We start from the raw sequence: 13,683 nt of genomic DNA, 5'->3' as shown, positions 1-13,683 counted from the left end.
CGCCCCGAATTCCGCTCCTGGCGAAGCAGCAGTCGTCGATGGGGAAGTGGGAATGCACGGGTGATGCGAAAGAATTCTTCTTGGCCAATCGCCATAAGTGGGCATGTGCTAAAGAAATTAGGAACTCTTCTTGGCCAATCACCCTAAGTGGGTATGTGGTGCGGATGGACGGACGGCGGTGGATGCGTGATTCAGGGTCGCTTAAGAAGTGCATTCGCACTTAAAATTCCCTTTGGAAAGAGAAGTCAGGGTTGTGAGGCTATAACGAAGTAAGACATTGCAATGGGCGTCAGATAGCCCTAAAAGAGCTCTGAAGCTACATCCATCAGTGCTGCTGGAAAACATGCCGAAAATGTGCGCGAATGACATTAACTTCTCTTTCAGGCTTTGGATGGGCAGCGTCCATGTCAGATGGCAGTCGAAGGTAACGCCCAAAGACCTGCGATAGGTGACAGAAGGAATCGGTTTGCCTGCGGCGGGTAACTGGCAGTTTGAGACGTCCTGTTTTGTGAAGGCGATTTAGGCGCACTTGGTCGGCGATATAACAAGGCGACGTGTCGCGAGAAATTTTTCAATCGCGTTGACTGCTTGGTCGAGCCTCGAGTGGAGCACATGCCTGTTGCGGCCCGAGCACCAGATACAAATATCAGCGCACATGGAGATTTCAACCGAATTCGGCAGACATCTCTCAACGCAAATTATCAAAATTTTAAACAGAGTCGGGCTCAACACCCCTTGCTGAGGGACCCCACGGGTCACGTGATAGAGGGATGTCTTACTGTCCGCTAGAGAATCGTAGATGCTCCTACGAGAAAGGTAATCAGACATCCAGTCCTACGTTTGTCCTACGATACCAACAGACCTTAGTGCTGTCCGGACAACTCCTTGGAGAACATAGGCATTTCCTGATTTGATGACAATGAAGAGTGCAATGCTAATGTGTCGTCGAATCTTTGCGTACTTCACATGTGTTGCAAAGAGAACGTCGTTGTCAATGCTGCTCCGTTTCTTGGGGAAGCCCGACTGCTGCGACGGATATACGCTTATATAAGTCCGATCCCAGCCTAAGCGAAGCAGTACCCTCTTCGCCATGAGCTTACCGATGCAGCTTATAAGCGCACGCAATTAGCCGATACGAATAAATATTGGAGGGGTCTTTGGCAGGTTTGAGAATTGGCACGATGCAAGTGCGCTTCCACCCAGGGTGATGGCGGCCTGACTACAAGGAGCGGTTGAATATTGACAGGAGTCACCGCGTTTCACTGGGGCTGAGATGACATAAAAACGTATAACTTTTGCCATAATGGCCCGGAGAAGATCCCATCTTAAGCGGGCACAGAGAAGCTTCATGTTCTGCCATTCAGAAAGGTTCATCCAGGTAGGCTATGTTCAGTGACGGGTTCGCATTCCTGGAAATAGTCATTGGTAAAGACACCGATGCGGCCGTAATTTTAGCACATAAGGCTTCAGCGGCATCTAAATTGCTTACCTTCATTTTCAGAGAAATGGAGTTAAAGGGGTAAAACTGAGCTCGCGGTCCGGGAGACGGCGCATTGAAGTCCATATTTTGTGAGCGGCTTCTAGGGTCAACCTTCGAACAAAATGACACCCATTCACGTTTGGCCAGCTTCTTCAGATGTCCCTAAATGAGCCTTTGCGTGCGTATGGCTGTTCTAATGTTTTTTACTGCGGAAGTCTTCCGCGCGTGCCTTTCTACCTATCTTCAGAACGTCCTGAGATTTTCATACTCAACGTCAGCCACTGTGTACTCCTTGGCCAGTGTCGCGGTTTTGCTACACAATCCCCAGGTCTTTGTGATGCTGTTAAAAGCATCGTCGTATGAGTCGAAATCACCAGCGCTCCTTTTTGACTGCTGTAGTGAAGTTACCCCCGTTACTGAAAGGCAGATCTACGGCGACCGGCAGGCAAACCGTCGGCAAAAATAAAAGTTGGTACACAGTCGCTTCCATGACACTCAATGTCTGCATACCTTCTTGTGGTCGTTGATAATGCTGAGAAACTAACATGACGTCAATGACACATGACATCTACCCAAGCTAAAGTGTGAGTTTACCAATGTTTAAAACACACAGACATAAGCAGTCTGCAACGTGCAACAGGTGACACCCTTCTACCGTCGTCTTCTTGGTGCCCCAAGACAGATGAGGAGCATAAAGTCTACCATCTGGATATGCGGAGGTGGTGTACGACGAATTATCTCCTCTAGACCCTGGGTGTTCAGCGATGCGTCAAACGGGATATACGCAGCGATGCGGCAAGCCGAATATACGCAGAGATGACAGTAAAATAAATGTCTGCGTATCGCGCGGTAATAGATGCGAATTCGTTCAACGCGTTAGGTGGTAGGTTGTGTTGAACAAAGGTGCGGTCGCTTCTCACATATAGCAAGACTCTTGTCTTTGCCACACCAGTTGATGAACGGAGGACAGCGTAGCCTGAAAGCCGGATGTCTCTGGAACGTCGGGACTCCGAGATGGCAACAACAGGGAACTGGTGTTTTTACACAAATCTGCGGAAGTCTGGAAGCGTCTGACCAAGTCCACAGGCATTCCCGTATTTGTTGGACCGTGGGGAAACGTGTGGGTGTGGCTGCCTCTGCCACCTTTGTACCAGTAGGGGCGAGACGAAGTCAATGAGCATCACGATGGCTTTGGTCAGTGGAGAGGAAAGGGAGCCGAGGAAGAGGCGCACCGCTTCCACGATGCAGTTGATTGCAGAGGCCTGCCTGCCGAGGTCTGCCGAGTTATGTTCAGCGCGCCACTCCCGTTTTCCTTCAATGCAGCCAGGAAAAGAGCTGTTAACGGAAGAACGACCGAAGCGAGACCGAAGTCATGGCTGCCCGTTACGGGGACGATACCTTTACTGACAGGGGAAATCCACATGATGATGCTGATGACTGGCGCATAGCCAGTTGGAGTTTAACATCCTCCCGCGCGCGCAACGTTCGTGTCCGCACAAACGCTGTACCGCACATGGAACTTGCTGGCTAGTCGCTGGCTTCTCCAGGTGGCACTGTTACTGCGTCTGAGCCAAACATCGTCGTGGTTCTCTGACGTTTCTTTTCGAACGATGCGCGAACTGAGTCCCGCCGTCCATTGAAAAGCTTGAGTGGGTCCTCTGGCTCCTTGCAGACACGCGCTGTTCCTCCGGTCCTGACATATTTTCGACTTCTCCACGCTGAGTCGCCCATCTAGACTTGCCAGTTTTCGTTGTCTCCTTTCATGTCTCCTTTTGCTTCTCAACTTACAGCGGACTCCTAGAAAGTCTTGACAGTCGGGGTGCCTCGGACCTTCAGGGAACGAATACTTGTTTTGTATGCGCAGGCTGACACGATCATAACGGTGCCCAACTGTCGCCGAATTCTTTGTCGGCTCAAAACGGCCGATCATACCTCTCCCTCCGTAAGCGAGAAAATCGCTGCGAGGAGGAGCAAGAAGAGCACAATCCTAAATGTTTGGGTTCCGTTTCGCAACTCGAATCCGTGTGAAGCTTTCATGTCGTGCTGTCGCCTCTTGCGTTTCCAACGGTGCATCCCCCGTCGTACAACTTTCAGCAGAGCCTGGCGTCGCCAAGCCGAAGCGGATGGCGCTAAAACGATGCGTCCAGCCCGTTGAAACATTTTGGATTCAGTAGGTCGTCTGCAGAAAGTGTAGTGGGAGGGGTGTCGGGAAATTATCAATATTTCGCTGTTTCGGTAGCCTCTGCGCGGCGAATATAGCGGTGTTCCCCATTAGCTCTTGCGCCCGCCTCGTATTCCCTTTTCGGTTGTTTGTGATTCCGCCTAATTTGTTTTCGTGCATGGTGTCATGTCGCAATACGGCTTTTCCATTTCTTCACACGGAGCCGAAGCGATGAGCGGGGGTGAAGTCATGGCTGCCCGTTACGGGGACGATACCTTTACGGACAGGGAAAATCCACATGATGATGCTGATGACCGGCGCATAGCCAGCGGGAGATTTAACAGTAGCTCTAGGGGACAGAACTGCAGGGGTGGGTATGACAATTGGGGTTGACGTTGTCGTCCCGGCACTCGTGGAAATTGCTGCTGCTCTCGGAGCTGGTGCAGGTGCCTCCACTGAAGCTACAGTAGGTGAAGGCACAGGAGCAGGTGCGGGCGTGACATCCACAGTTCCAGCTTTTGACGCTGCTGTACGTTTTACATGGGGTTGGAAATGCAGTGTTAGCCTTATTTGTTAAACATTATGTTTATATTGTTCTTGTGTTGGTTTTGCTGTTTTCGGCCTAACCTTATTCTATGCCCTCATGCGGGGCTGTAATGGTTTTGTAAATATGTAAATAAATAAACGTACCAATCGCCAACGGTGCATACTACTGCTTGTAACAAAATTCTGTCAAGCGTTCTGTCAAGAAAAACTGCGGGCAGATTGCCGTAAATAATTTAAGATTATACCTGGTCTCCGCGCCTAACAAACCAGTGAGAGCGACCAATTAGAGTGCGGCAGATTGTACTGCCAGCGTAACAAGCGTAGTGGCACTAAGAACGCTTTGCGAATCGCTCTTGTAGAAGACATGGCATACGATGTTTGTTTCCTCGTTTTTCCAGTTGGTGAAGTGTTATACCACGAAAAGGTATGAGCACTTTCGCGCAGAAGCAAAGGATTAGCAATAGAGGCACTCTTGTTGATACAGCTTCGTTGAAAACGTTGCGACAGCCTTACAAAGTTTTGAAACGTCTGCTTTTAAACTATATTCCGTTTAAATAGGCGTGCTAAGTTCCTAGCTGCGAAGCGCTTGCCCTATGTTTTAATAACTGGGCATCAAAACTATAATTGTAATGAAAGCGACTTACTTGCTTAACTATGAGCGCTCAAAAAACGCAAAAAAGAGAACACAAACAGGTCGCAGTGATGTGACGTATTTACCAACATGCAAAATTTATGGTCAGTCTTGCAACTGTGTCTTATGACGGAAATAATCTAGTTTAAACACGCATCAATCTCTTGAGACATATAAGGATAACGCAAAAAAAAGGCTTTTGAAAAAAGCAAGACTATCATTTTCATGGCTTGTTAACATTAAAATCTAGGCCCTTTTGTTTCCATTACGGAATCTTGTAGAACGCCGTGAGCGTCCGCGACACGTACGGACTCAGGAAATTTTAAGTGCGAATGCACTTCTTAAGCACCCTGAACCTGCGTCCACCGGCGATGTCTGCATCACATACCCACGTGGGGGATTGGCCAGGAATCTCCTCGTCTTCCTTGGCAACGGGAGGAGATGGGCGCGTGCTGCCTGGCCGCTGACATGGCACATACCCACGTGGGGGATTGGCCAGGAATCGGGCGTGAGAAGGGCTAATGCACCCGCTCAAAGGAGTACTGACACGAAATTCCAAAGCTGAGATCCGCTCTAGCAATCAAGTACAACGACAACACAAATAGGTGTCTGTGAATAAATGCATCTTTCTTTCTTTGTAGTTATGTGTGTGTGTGGGATCTCTCTTACGCGAACATTTCCGAACCGCACAAATTCAACTCGTGCATTCGCACTTTCACATTCTTCCCCTCGGGGAAATGCGGGGAATTTTTTGTAGCATGAGCTACAGTGGCCGAGGTTGAACAGTTTCGCGTGGCTCCTGAAAAGCCGTGCTGCGCATGCGTGAGGAGCAGTGACGTGACACGACGTACAGAACGTTGCTCGCTGCCCGGTGTCTCTCACACGCCCCACGCGCCCAATGTCTTCGCCGACCTCCGTTCCACACTTGATGACCATGCGAGAGTGGCCGGGTGTGGGACCAATGGCTCGCGCGTCACCGCAACACCGGCGTGCTGCTGTGAACCAGCTAAGCTCTGGTGCGATCGTTGACGCTGCGCCAGAGTCGCTTGATAAATATGCATGTGTCTCATAATGCGTATACCGTGTGTGTGTCACTGAAACAGCAGTAAACTAGATAATCAAGCTAATCGTAGACAGCCAGGAAAGCTAAGAATAACCAGCTGAACGTTTGCTCACGCTACGTATATCCTGGCCTTACCGAGCTAAGCCACTGCTTTTTTTTTGGAGATGTGAGCAAAATATTGTACGTTAGACATATGTTATCTGCTTGAAACAACACTTAAGGTGCAGGGTTAGGAACTGGTAGGCGTCCACATGCCCAAACCGATCATTTCAGGGGACGCAATTTATTCCTTTGGGCGGGGGGGGCCACGAAGTGGGGGCTTGCATCAACAATTCATCTTAACAAAGACACTTCACCGAGGCCTATGAGCACTAGATGAGTCTTTTGTGTTTGTGAGTACTATGTTTTCGAGAAGTTTTTTTTTGAAACACGGCCAGGCATGCCTGAATCTATCTGTTGTAAAGGATCCCGCCTTTACAAAAGCGACGTAAGCGACATCAAAAGTTACAGGGATCATTTCGATTGGATATAAAAATGGTGACTAACCGCACAGCCAAGTAATGACCAAAACGTTTATTGATTGCCCTAAATTGGCATCGCAGTGCTTCTGATTTTTAGGCGCCGCATGATCAAAATATATTTTTTTGCGGAAGAAATGCTTGTTTGGGGTTGTTGAATGGAAGTGGACGTCTGCACTATTTGCCAAAGATGCACGCTCCAACGAAAAATCCTTGGATCAAGACGGAAGTGAGGAATCAAGAAAATATGTGCATACGTTGCTACTGCAACGCTTTTCCGTTCGCCAAAATTACCCTATCTTGTATTGCTCTTTTAATTGAAACAGAATGAAAACTGCAATTTTGTTCATTGATTGAAGCTAGCTGATCGTACAGGGGAGTAAAGTAACCGATTGGCCGTTTGAAGGCCTGTAATAAAGTGGGTTCAATAATAATATGAGGTCGATTTGAAATGGCATAAAAACGCTGCTGAGTTTCTTGCTGTAACTCCAATAACCACTCTTCAAAAGATTCCGCCTACCGTTCGACCAAAGAAACGAATTGTGTACTGTAAACATTACCAGGATGCCTAATGTTATCCCCAATGCGACTTGAAAGGCAAGCTACAGTGGCGCGGAGAAAAGACAGACAGACACACGACTTACTTTATTTCCAGTACCCCTGTATCTCATCATGTGATATCTTCCCCGCGAGGCTCGCACCGTTTTCGATGTGTTACAGCCACACGTAGAGAAATTTGCTCAGGGTACACATTCGAGCAGTGCAATTTTTACGTTCTTGTACGATTTGTTTCGACATGTTTTTGCGCCAGTACATTATTTAAAAATTTAATATTTTATTTATTTTTGTTTTTTATATCACATATTTGTCATGCTCCCCGTACACCTTTGGAAAGTTAGTAGGGTAGGAAGAACACAAACACACAGAAAAGCAAAATAGGGTTACACACTTTATAAATCAAGCCATGAAAAAAATGTTAAAATACCACGAAAATGAACCAATAATTGCAGACACTTTGACCCATTGGAAGTCACAGAGCAACGCACTCTGATGAAGCATAAAGCTAGCACCACCTGCCATGCATGGCCCTAGTACGTTACAATCGAACATAGTGGCTCGGCTGCTCTGTTCGCTGCAAATGTCATTTTCTTTCTAAACATTTTCTTTCTGAATATTTTCTCACTGTTTGAAAAGGAATGCGACCATGAGGTCTTGGGTTGGGACCAAACTCTGTTTAGTACGATGGGGCAAACAATACTTTTCAACAGCTCTTTCTCATTTGCTGTCACAACTATGAAGCGTAACACTATTAAGATTAACGTAAACAGCGTAGTACTAGTCATGTATTGGTGTTTTTTGCAAATATGCTTAATCCTTCCTGTTTTTCGAACAATGTTTACCAGAAGGGCGAATACTCTCCAAAATATTTTCAAAATATTTTGCGTAAATAAACTTCGCACCTGTTATTTTCTTGGTCTTTTGCCGCGTATCTGAATCAAAGGACAGGCGTGCAAAATGACATACAGGCGCACAAAATGGCGCATACAGGCGTACAAAACGACATACAGACAGAGAGAAAATATTGGAGTTTAGGTAGTGAAACCAACTATAGTTTATACATAGCGGAAACGAATGTGAGGCAGCAATAGAATTGGAAAGGCCACTGCTTGCACGTTGACAAATTCTCGTCATTCCCGTGGTAAACCCGGCCCAGCAAAAAGTCTTCCACAAAAAACAAAAAACCGAAAGCAAGCTTTATACTCGTGTACGATACGAGCTGTGGTGCTACCAGATCCCAATGTGCCAGAAATAAGCAGTCACTGTCGAGGCGTTGCCGTCCTAGAGCGACTACTCAAAATGACATTGGCGACCGCCTTGACTCTACGACGAGGAAAAATAAACGCGATTTCGCACTCAGAGATGTTACGCGTTCAGGTCGCATTCGGTGCATGACGCCAGCCTCATAAGTGTAACTTGGGATATCGCTGTTTTAGAGGAAGAGAGAGAAACAAATATTTTATAGAGTGGCTGGTGTTAGGGAAGCGTGGTGGGCACCGGTTGAAGGTCGCTCGCGACGATGACAGCTTGTTTTACCAGGGCGATCTGAACGCCCGGGTCGCAGCTAACCAGCGCGCCCTTCCATTGCTCGTTATCTGTGATTAAAGGGAAGGGATTGGAAGGACAGCCCAAATCAAGTAGGGAAGTGTGGCGCGCTCGCTATGTGCGGGTAATAACGAACAAAGCTGGCTCCCGCTCGATTTGGGAATCTTCGAGCCATGTCGTAGGCCACCTCGTTCCCCCGAAGCCCGAATGTACCGGGATTCATTGCAGTTATACCGGTGAAATTAGAGGAGTTTGAGCGATAATTGTCACTGCCAGTGGCGACATGAGATCACGGGGGAAATTTTAAACGGGTGTCTTTAAATCAGAGATTACGATCGTAGGGGTCAGCCTTTGTTACTGGGCGAGCGCAAATGCAGCCTCCTCCGCCATGGCAGGGCGTGGGGTGCGAACTGTAAGGGACCATAACAGGGGTTCGTCCGGCGGAATAACGATTTCCAAGACATAAGCATCGTGGTGACGGTATTCTGCCGCTTCTGCGTATACGTTATCCGGTTTCACAGGTAGGCCTGCCATCGCTTCATGCTGTGGCCCACATAATACACAGGGTGCAGGTTGCGTGGTAAAGGACGGACACGTCGAGCCCGAATAGCACAAAAAATAACGGATATATGAGCAGGCAAAGTAGGCGCACGTATTCCGAGTCGGTCTAGGATGTGCAGACCGGTTGATGTAGTGAATAAGCGTTCTATTTGTCCTGTCAGATGCACTTCCGCAAGCTCCTCGGCAATGTTACGGATGCTCAGACATTCTAATCGGGCAGTGGAAGAGTACAGGGGTATCGGAAGTGCCGCTTGGAGGGATTTGTAATGAGGCAATTGATTTTCTGCAACTCAGTAACACTAGCATGAAGGTAAGGGATGGAGAATGTTGTTCTGCCGATCACCGAGGCCTGAATAGGTCGAAATGTCTCGCTTGCCCACCACGCATGCCGGTGGTTGACAATTTTTGTGATGTGACCAATTGTTTAGACAACGAGGTTTGTTATGTGGCTGACAAATTGTGCATTCATTTGTCAGATGCTGCGACTCAATTTACAGTTTTAAAGCCTGAACGTAGAGGGGCCGCTATAAGTACCTGGAACAAGAATATATGAGTATAAAACAAATTGCCTTACTGGCTTTCGGAAAGCGAATACCGGTTCTCGAGAAGCTTCCTCAATAAGAGAAAAGTCTTTTGAACGCACACCAATACAGCTGCCCAGTTTTCGAAGTAACATCATGTAAATTCACGAGGCTGTGTTCCAAACAAGTTTGACTACACCTGTAACATACATAGGTATAGTTTTGGTTGGTGCGAAAACGTTTTTTGTGGCCTATGGCGTCTAGGCATGCTGACCTCAAGCAAAGCCTTGTATCTTCTTGCTAGAGTGTTATGTTTGCATAAAAATATTTGGTTCGTTTCAGCGTTCTTACACGGCCCAAAACATCGATTTCGCTTTTGTTGTTGTCTTCCCGTAGAGTGAGTCCCAGGCGGTGCTATTCTTTTAATGCGTAAAGATCATTTGCGCTGCATCAGTACACTTGTCTGATTGCTACTGGGCCAAAATTCAGGCACGTATGCAAAGAAACACGTGTTGTGGCATTGTTATAAATGCATCCTCCAAGTTTTAAACGTGGTTTTTTATTCTCCAGCAAATACAGGTTCTTTGCGCAAAAGAGAACATTGTGAGGGCCCTTCACCACCAACCACGGGTAAAAAGTGACAATAAGCGGTAAATGTCTTAGAAAAAGCTATTCCAAAAATCATCACCTTGGTTATCACCAGCAAAACGTGTTGCCCAAAACACAGGTATCACTTTCTGAGTTATTTTGTGCTAATTTAGTTTACTTTACTTTTTTTATATCTCTATGTCGTTAAAAGAATTTCAATGCGTCTTCATTAAAATTTTTTTTTTCTGTACTACACATTAAGTATCGTTGAGCAAGAACTAAAACTTCAAATTGCGGCAGCGTTTCTATGGACTTGCTACTGGTGTGAAGCGAGGAAGCGAAATTAATCCATTTCCCTAAAGCAGGACGGTGTACAAATAAAATATTTATTTTTATCTAGAAGCTGGTGCCATGGTACCATGAATCCACAAAAACAGTCTCAGAATGTGTAGAACTACTTTTTACACAGTTATACGTTTGAAATTGTAGTATTTAGTTTACTTTCAAGCCGACATCTGCTTCTGGTGTCTTCGGGTGTACCGTTATGTATATCCCGCTTTCTGGAACTAGCGTCAATGCGCGAGAAAGTGCCCGAACAGGCCTTGCATTTTCGTCCTTCAATGTGAGCGTGCAACACTGAAGAAGCCTAAGCAGCGCCGACTTCACGGCGAGCAAGCCGAGCTCTTCGCCTATACACTTCCTTGGTCCAAGCCCGAGTGGCAGAAATGCCCCCTTCTTAGACTCGGTGCTACTATCCGCGAATCGCTCTGGAAGAAACAGTTCGGGGTTGGGCCAAATATGGGCATCGTGATGTATCAACCACGGACAGGCTGCGACAGCCATTCCCGCCGGCACAAATTGGCCGCAAACGGTTGTGTCTTCCACGCACTGCCGTACTAATGTCACTGGGACCGGAGGGTAAAGACGGAGGCCCTCTTTGGTTACCATGTCGAGGCGCTTGAGCTGCCGCACTTCGTCGAAGCCGAGTTCTCGAGCTTCCTTGTGGGGGAAACGCTCCTCTGCTTCACGGATAATTGCCTCCTGTTCCAAAGGATGTTTTGCAAGAAGGTACAGCAAAAACGATAATGAAGCAGACATGCCATCAAAGCCGGCAAACATGAAGATGACAATGTTGGAGAAAATATGCTGGTCGTGGAAGATGTTTCGATGCTTACAGCCCACCGTTGAGGGAGGATTGGAAGCTTCTGGTAGCGCGTCAATAATAGCTTGTGCGACGTCTCTCTCCGTATTGTTTTTTCCAGAGCGACGGGAGTGCACGATACTACGAACGCGCTCTATAAGCTTGTTAAACCTTTTGGCGTGCTCTGTAAAGGGGTAGAGCCGCGAGAGAATATAGCGAATTATCGGCATTGTAAAAGCAACCTCAATGGCAGCACCGTCCAATTCTTTCGACAATTCTATCAAGCATTCCAGAACTTCATTGTGGCGGTTCCCTTGGCAGTTCATCTGTAAAACACAAGAAGTGCGTTAGGTAAAGCGTAATATGCATCATTTCTTCAAACGCAGGCAGCTTTACGTTTTCGAAATACTAACCAATTACTCAAAAATGGTCACACGTCCAATCGATGTGGATCTGTGCAGTGAAACCGCACAATTTTGTAACTGTTGTTCATGATTACGGCTTAAAGCCAAGCATTCTTAAGAACTTTTTAATTAGGAATAGGTTCAGCCGGTTTGCTAGAACAAAAACTGTGTTTTCGTTCACCTATATTGCTACACATTTTGATATTAGCATCATAATCTCGGAGAAATTGTTTTTTTTCTAAATAAATTGCAGTATACTTCAGCCGCGAAAGGCACTTCCTTCAGCGTCCTCGGGCACAAGTGCTTGCGTCGTCGTGTTCACGGATTTTAGAATCTCTATTGCTGGTTTTCTTAAACCAAAAATTGTAACCACTATAGATACGATTTCTCGGTAGTGAAGGACCACTGCGGGCCTATCTCTAATACAATAAAAAGTACTGAAAGGAACGAAATACGCATCGTTTGAACTACGGTAATTATGAATCTGTTGATCACTCTGGAATGCGCAAAACATTCAAAGAGATAGCGCAATATAATTGTCGTCTGGATGATTTGGTACATACATACAAACATTTAAAGACGCCGCAGAGGATCGACGTGATGACGTGCACAAATGATCGAAACACGAAGACATAAATGTTACACCGGGTGCATTGCCGCTGACTTTTTCACACGCTAAAAAAACTTCAGTATTATGAAGCGCGAGAAAAGAGCATGGTCCAGCGTACAAAAATTTATTTTTTGAAGTTTATTACAAACTTCCTGCTCTAAAAAAGAATAAAATACAACACAAATGTCGAAGAAGCAGTCCGCAGCGTGACGTGGAGAGAGGAACGTCCATAAAAGGAGTTGCGGCGCGTTTGCTATGCAAGCACTATTCTTGGAATGTTATTAAGTACAGATCAATGAAAATAGGACCGAGAACGTTGTCGGAGAAACAAAAAATGTGGTTGATGCCTCTTTCACAGGAATCGGGAAAAACAAAAGTGAAATATGCATTCAAAGGATTATAAATGCTTATTGTGATGAATAGGCACATCACTATATATGTTAGGTCGCTATGGCACCATTAGAGGAATCGACGATGGGCGCAGGATTGCACGCGCCGGAACATTGAAGAAATCCGAATGAAAACACAGCCCCTCAAAAACCGCGCGAAAGAAACCGAACAGAACCCGAATCCGAAAGGAGTAGATGGCGGGGCTGCCGCAATTCCCCTGCGTCTCGTGTACACGAAGACGCTGACATCGCGGCTTCATCTATCGGCGTTCCTTACGCCATCATGTACTTCGCCTCCCCTAGACGACAGCGGCATCTGAATGTAGAAAGTGGCGGGAAATATAAAAGGCGCGTTCGTATACATACTTGCGCATTAATCCATATCATATTCAGCCGAGCGCTGTGTACCCCTGTTGCGGCGCGAGAGTTCGTGACTCGAATGCGGTTGCCGCTGAGTCTTTGAAACTGTTTCTGGCGATGTTCTTTTTTGGAACTTTTGGAACTCTTTCTGGCGATATGACGCCGGCGAGATCTTGGCGTACCCGGGCATCAATCACTTTCGTGTTAAAAATCACGTTAGTACCAAGGGGACACCCTTTTCATATCAGACAATATTGCCCTACGCGACGTACGACAAAAAAGAGCGAACGGGCTATTCGGTTGAAACACCGGATAAGAAAACGGGAAGCGGCCACGCGCGCTTACAGAACAAATAAAATGAATCCTAAGCAAAAGGTATCAGAATTGTGAAAAGTAAAAGCATAAGGACATCGCAAAGCTTTGTTTACATGCCAGCCCCAGCGCAAGGTAATACAAGTTTGCAAACATGTAATTAGGACCCGCTAATACCTGACCGATCTGACACAAATCCACCTTCAAGCTGGCCTTGTACAGGTCTTGGAGTCTCTCACACGGTAAATTGCTTTTTTTTTATTTTACAGACATTTCATTCTCACGAACATTCAGA

The 13,683-nt window shown here is 46.6% G+C and overlaps 1 protein-coding gene across 1 annotated transcript in view; it reads right to left on the bottom strand.

Annotated features, from left to right (window-relative positions):
• Positions 1-10,123: 10,123 nt before the first annotated feature.
• Positions 10,124-13,683, bottom strand: part of LOC144141240 (cytochrome P450 3A24-like) — a 37,157-nt gene continuing 33,597 nt past the window's right edge. Inside the window, exon 5 of the mRNA XM_077672798.1 lies at positions 10,124-11,639. Coding sequence (XP_077528924.1) covers positions 10,665-11,639 — 975 coding nt within the window. The 3' untranslated portion in view covers positions 10,124-10,664. The remainder of the gene's footprint in view (positions 11,640-13,683) is intronic.

This window comes from Haemaphysalis longicornis, unplaced genomic scaffold (assembly GCF_048455015.1).
Source record: "Haemaphysalis longicornis isolate Haplotype H1 unplaced genomic scaffold, Haemaphysalis longicornis Haplotype H1 scaffold_6, whole genome shotgun sequence".
Taxonomy (NCBI): domain Eukaryota; kingdom Metazoa; phylum Arthropoda; class Arachnida; order Ixodida; family Ixodidae; genus Haemaphysalis; species Haemaphysalis longicornis.
This window is presented reverse-complemented; position numbering and strand designations above follow the sequence as displayed.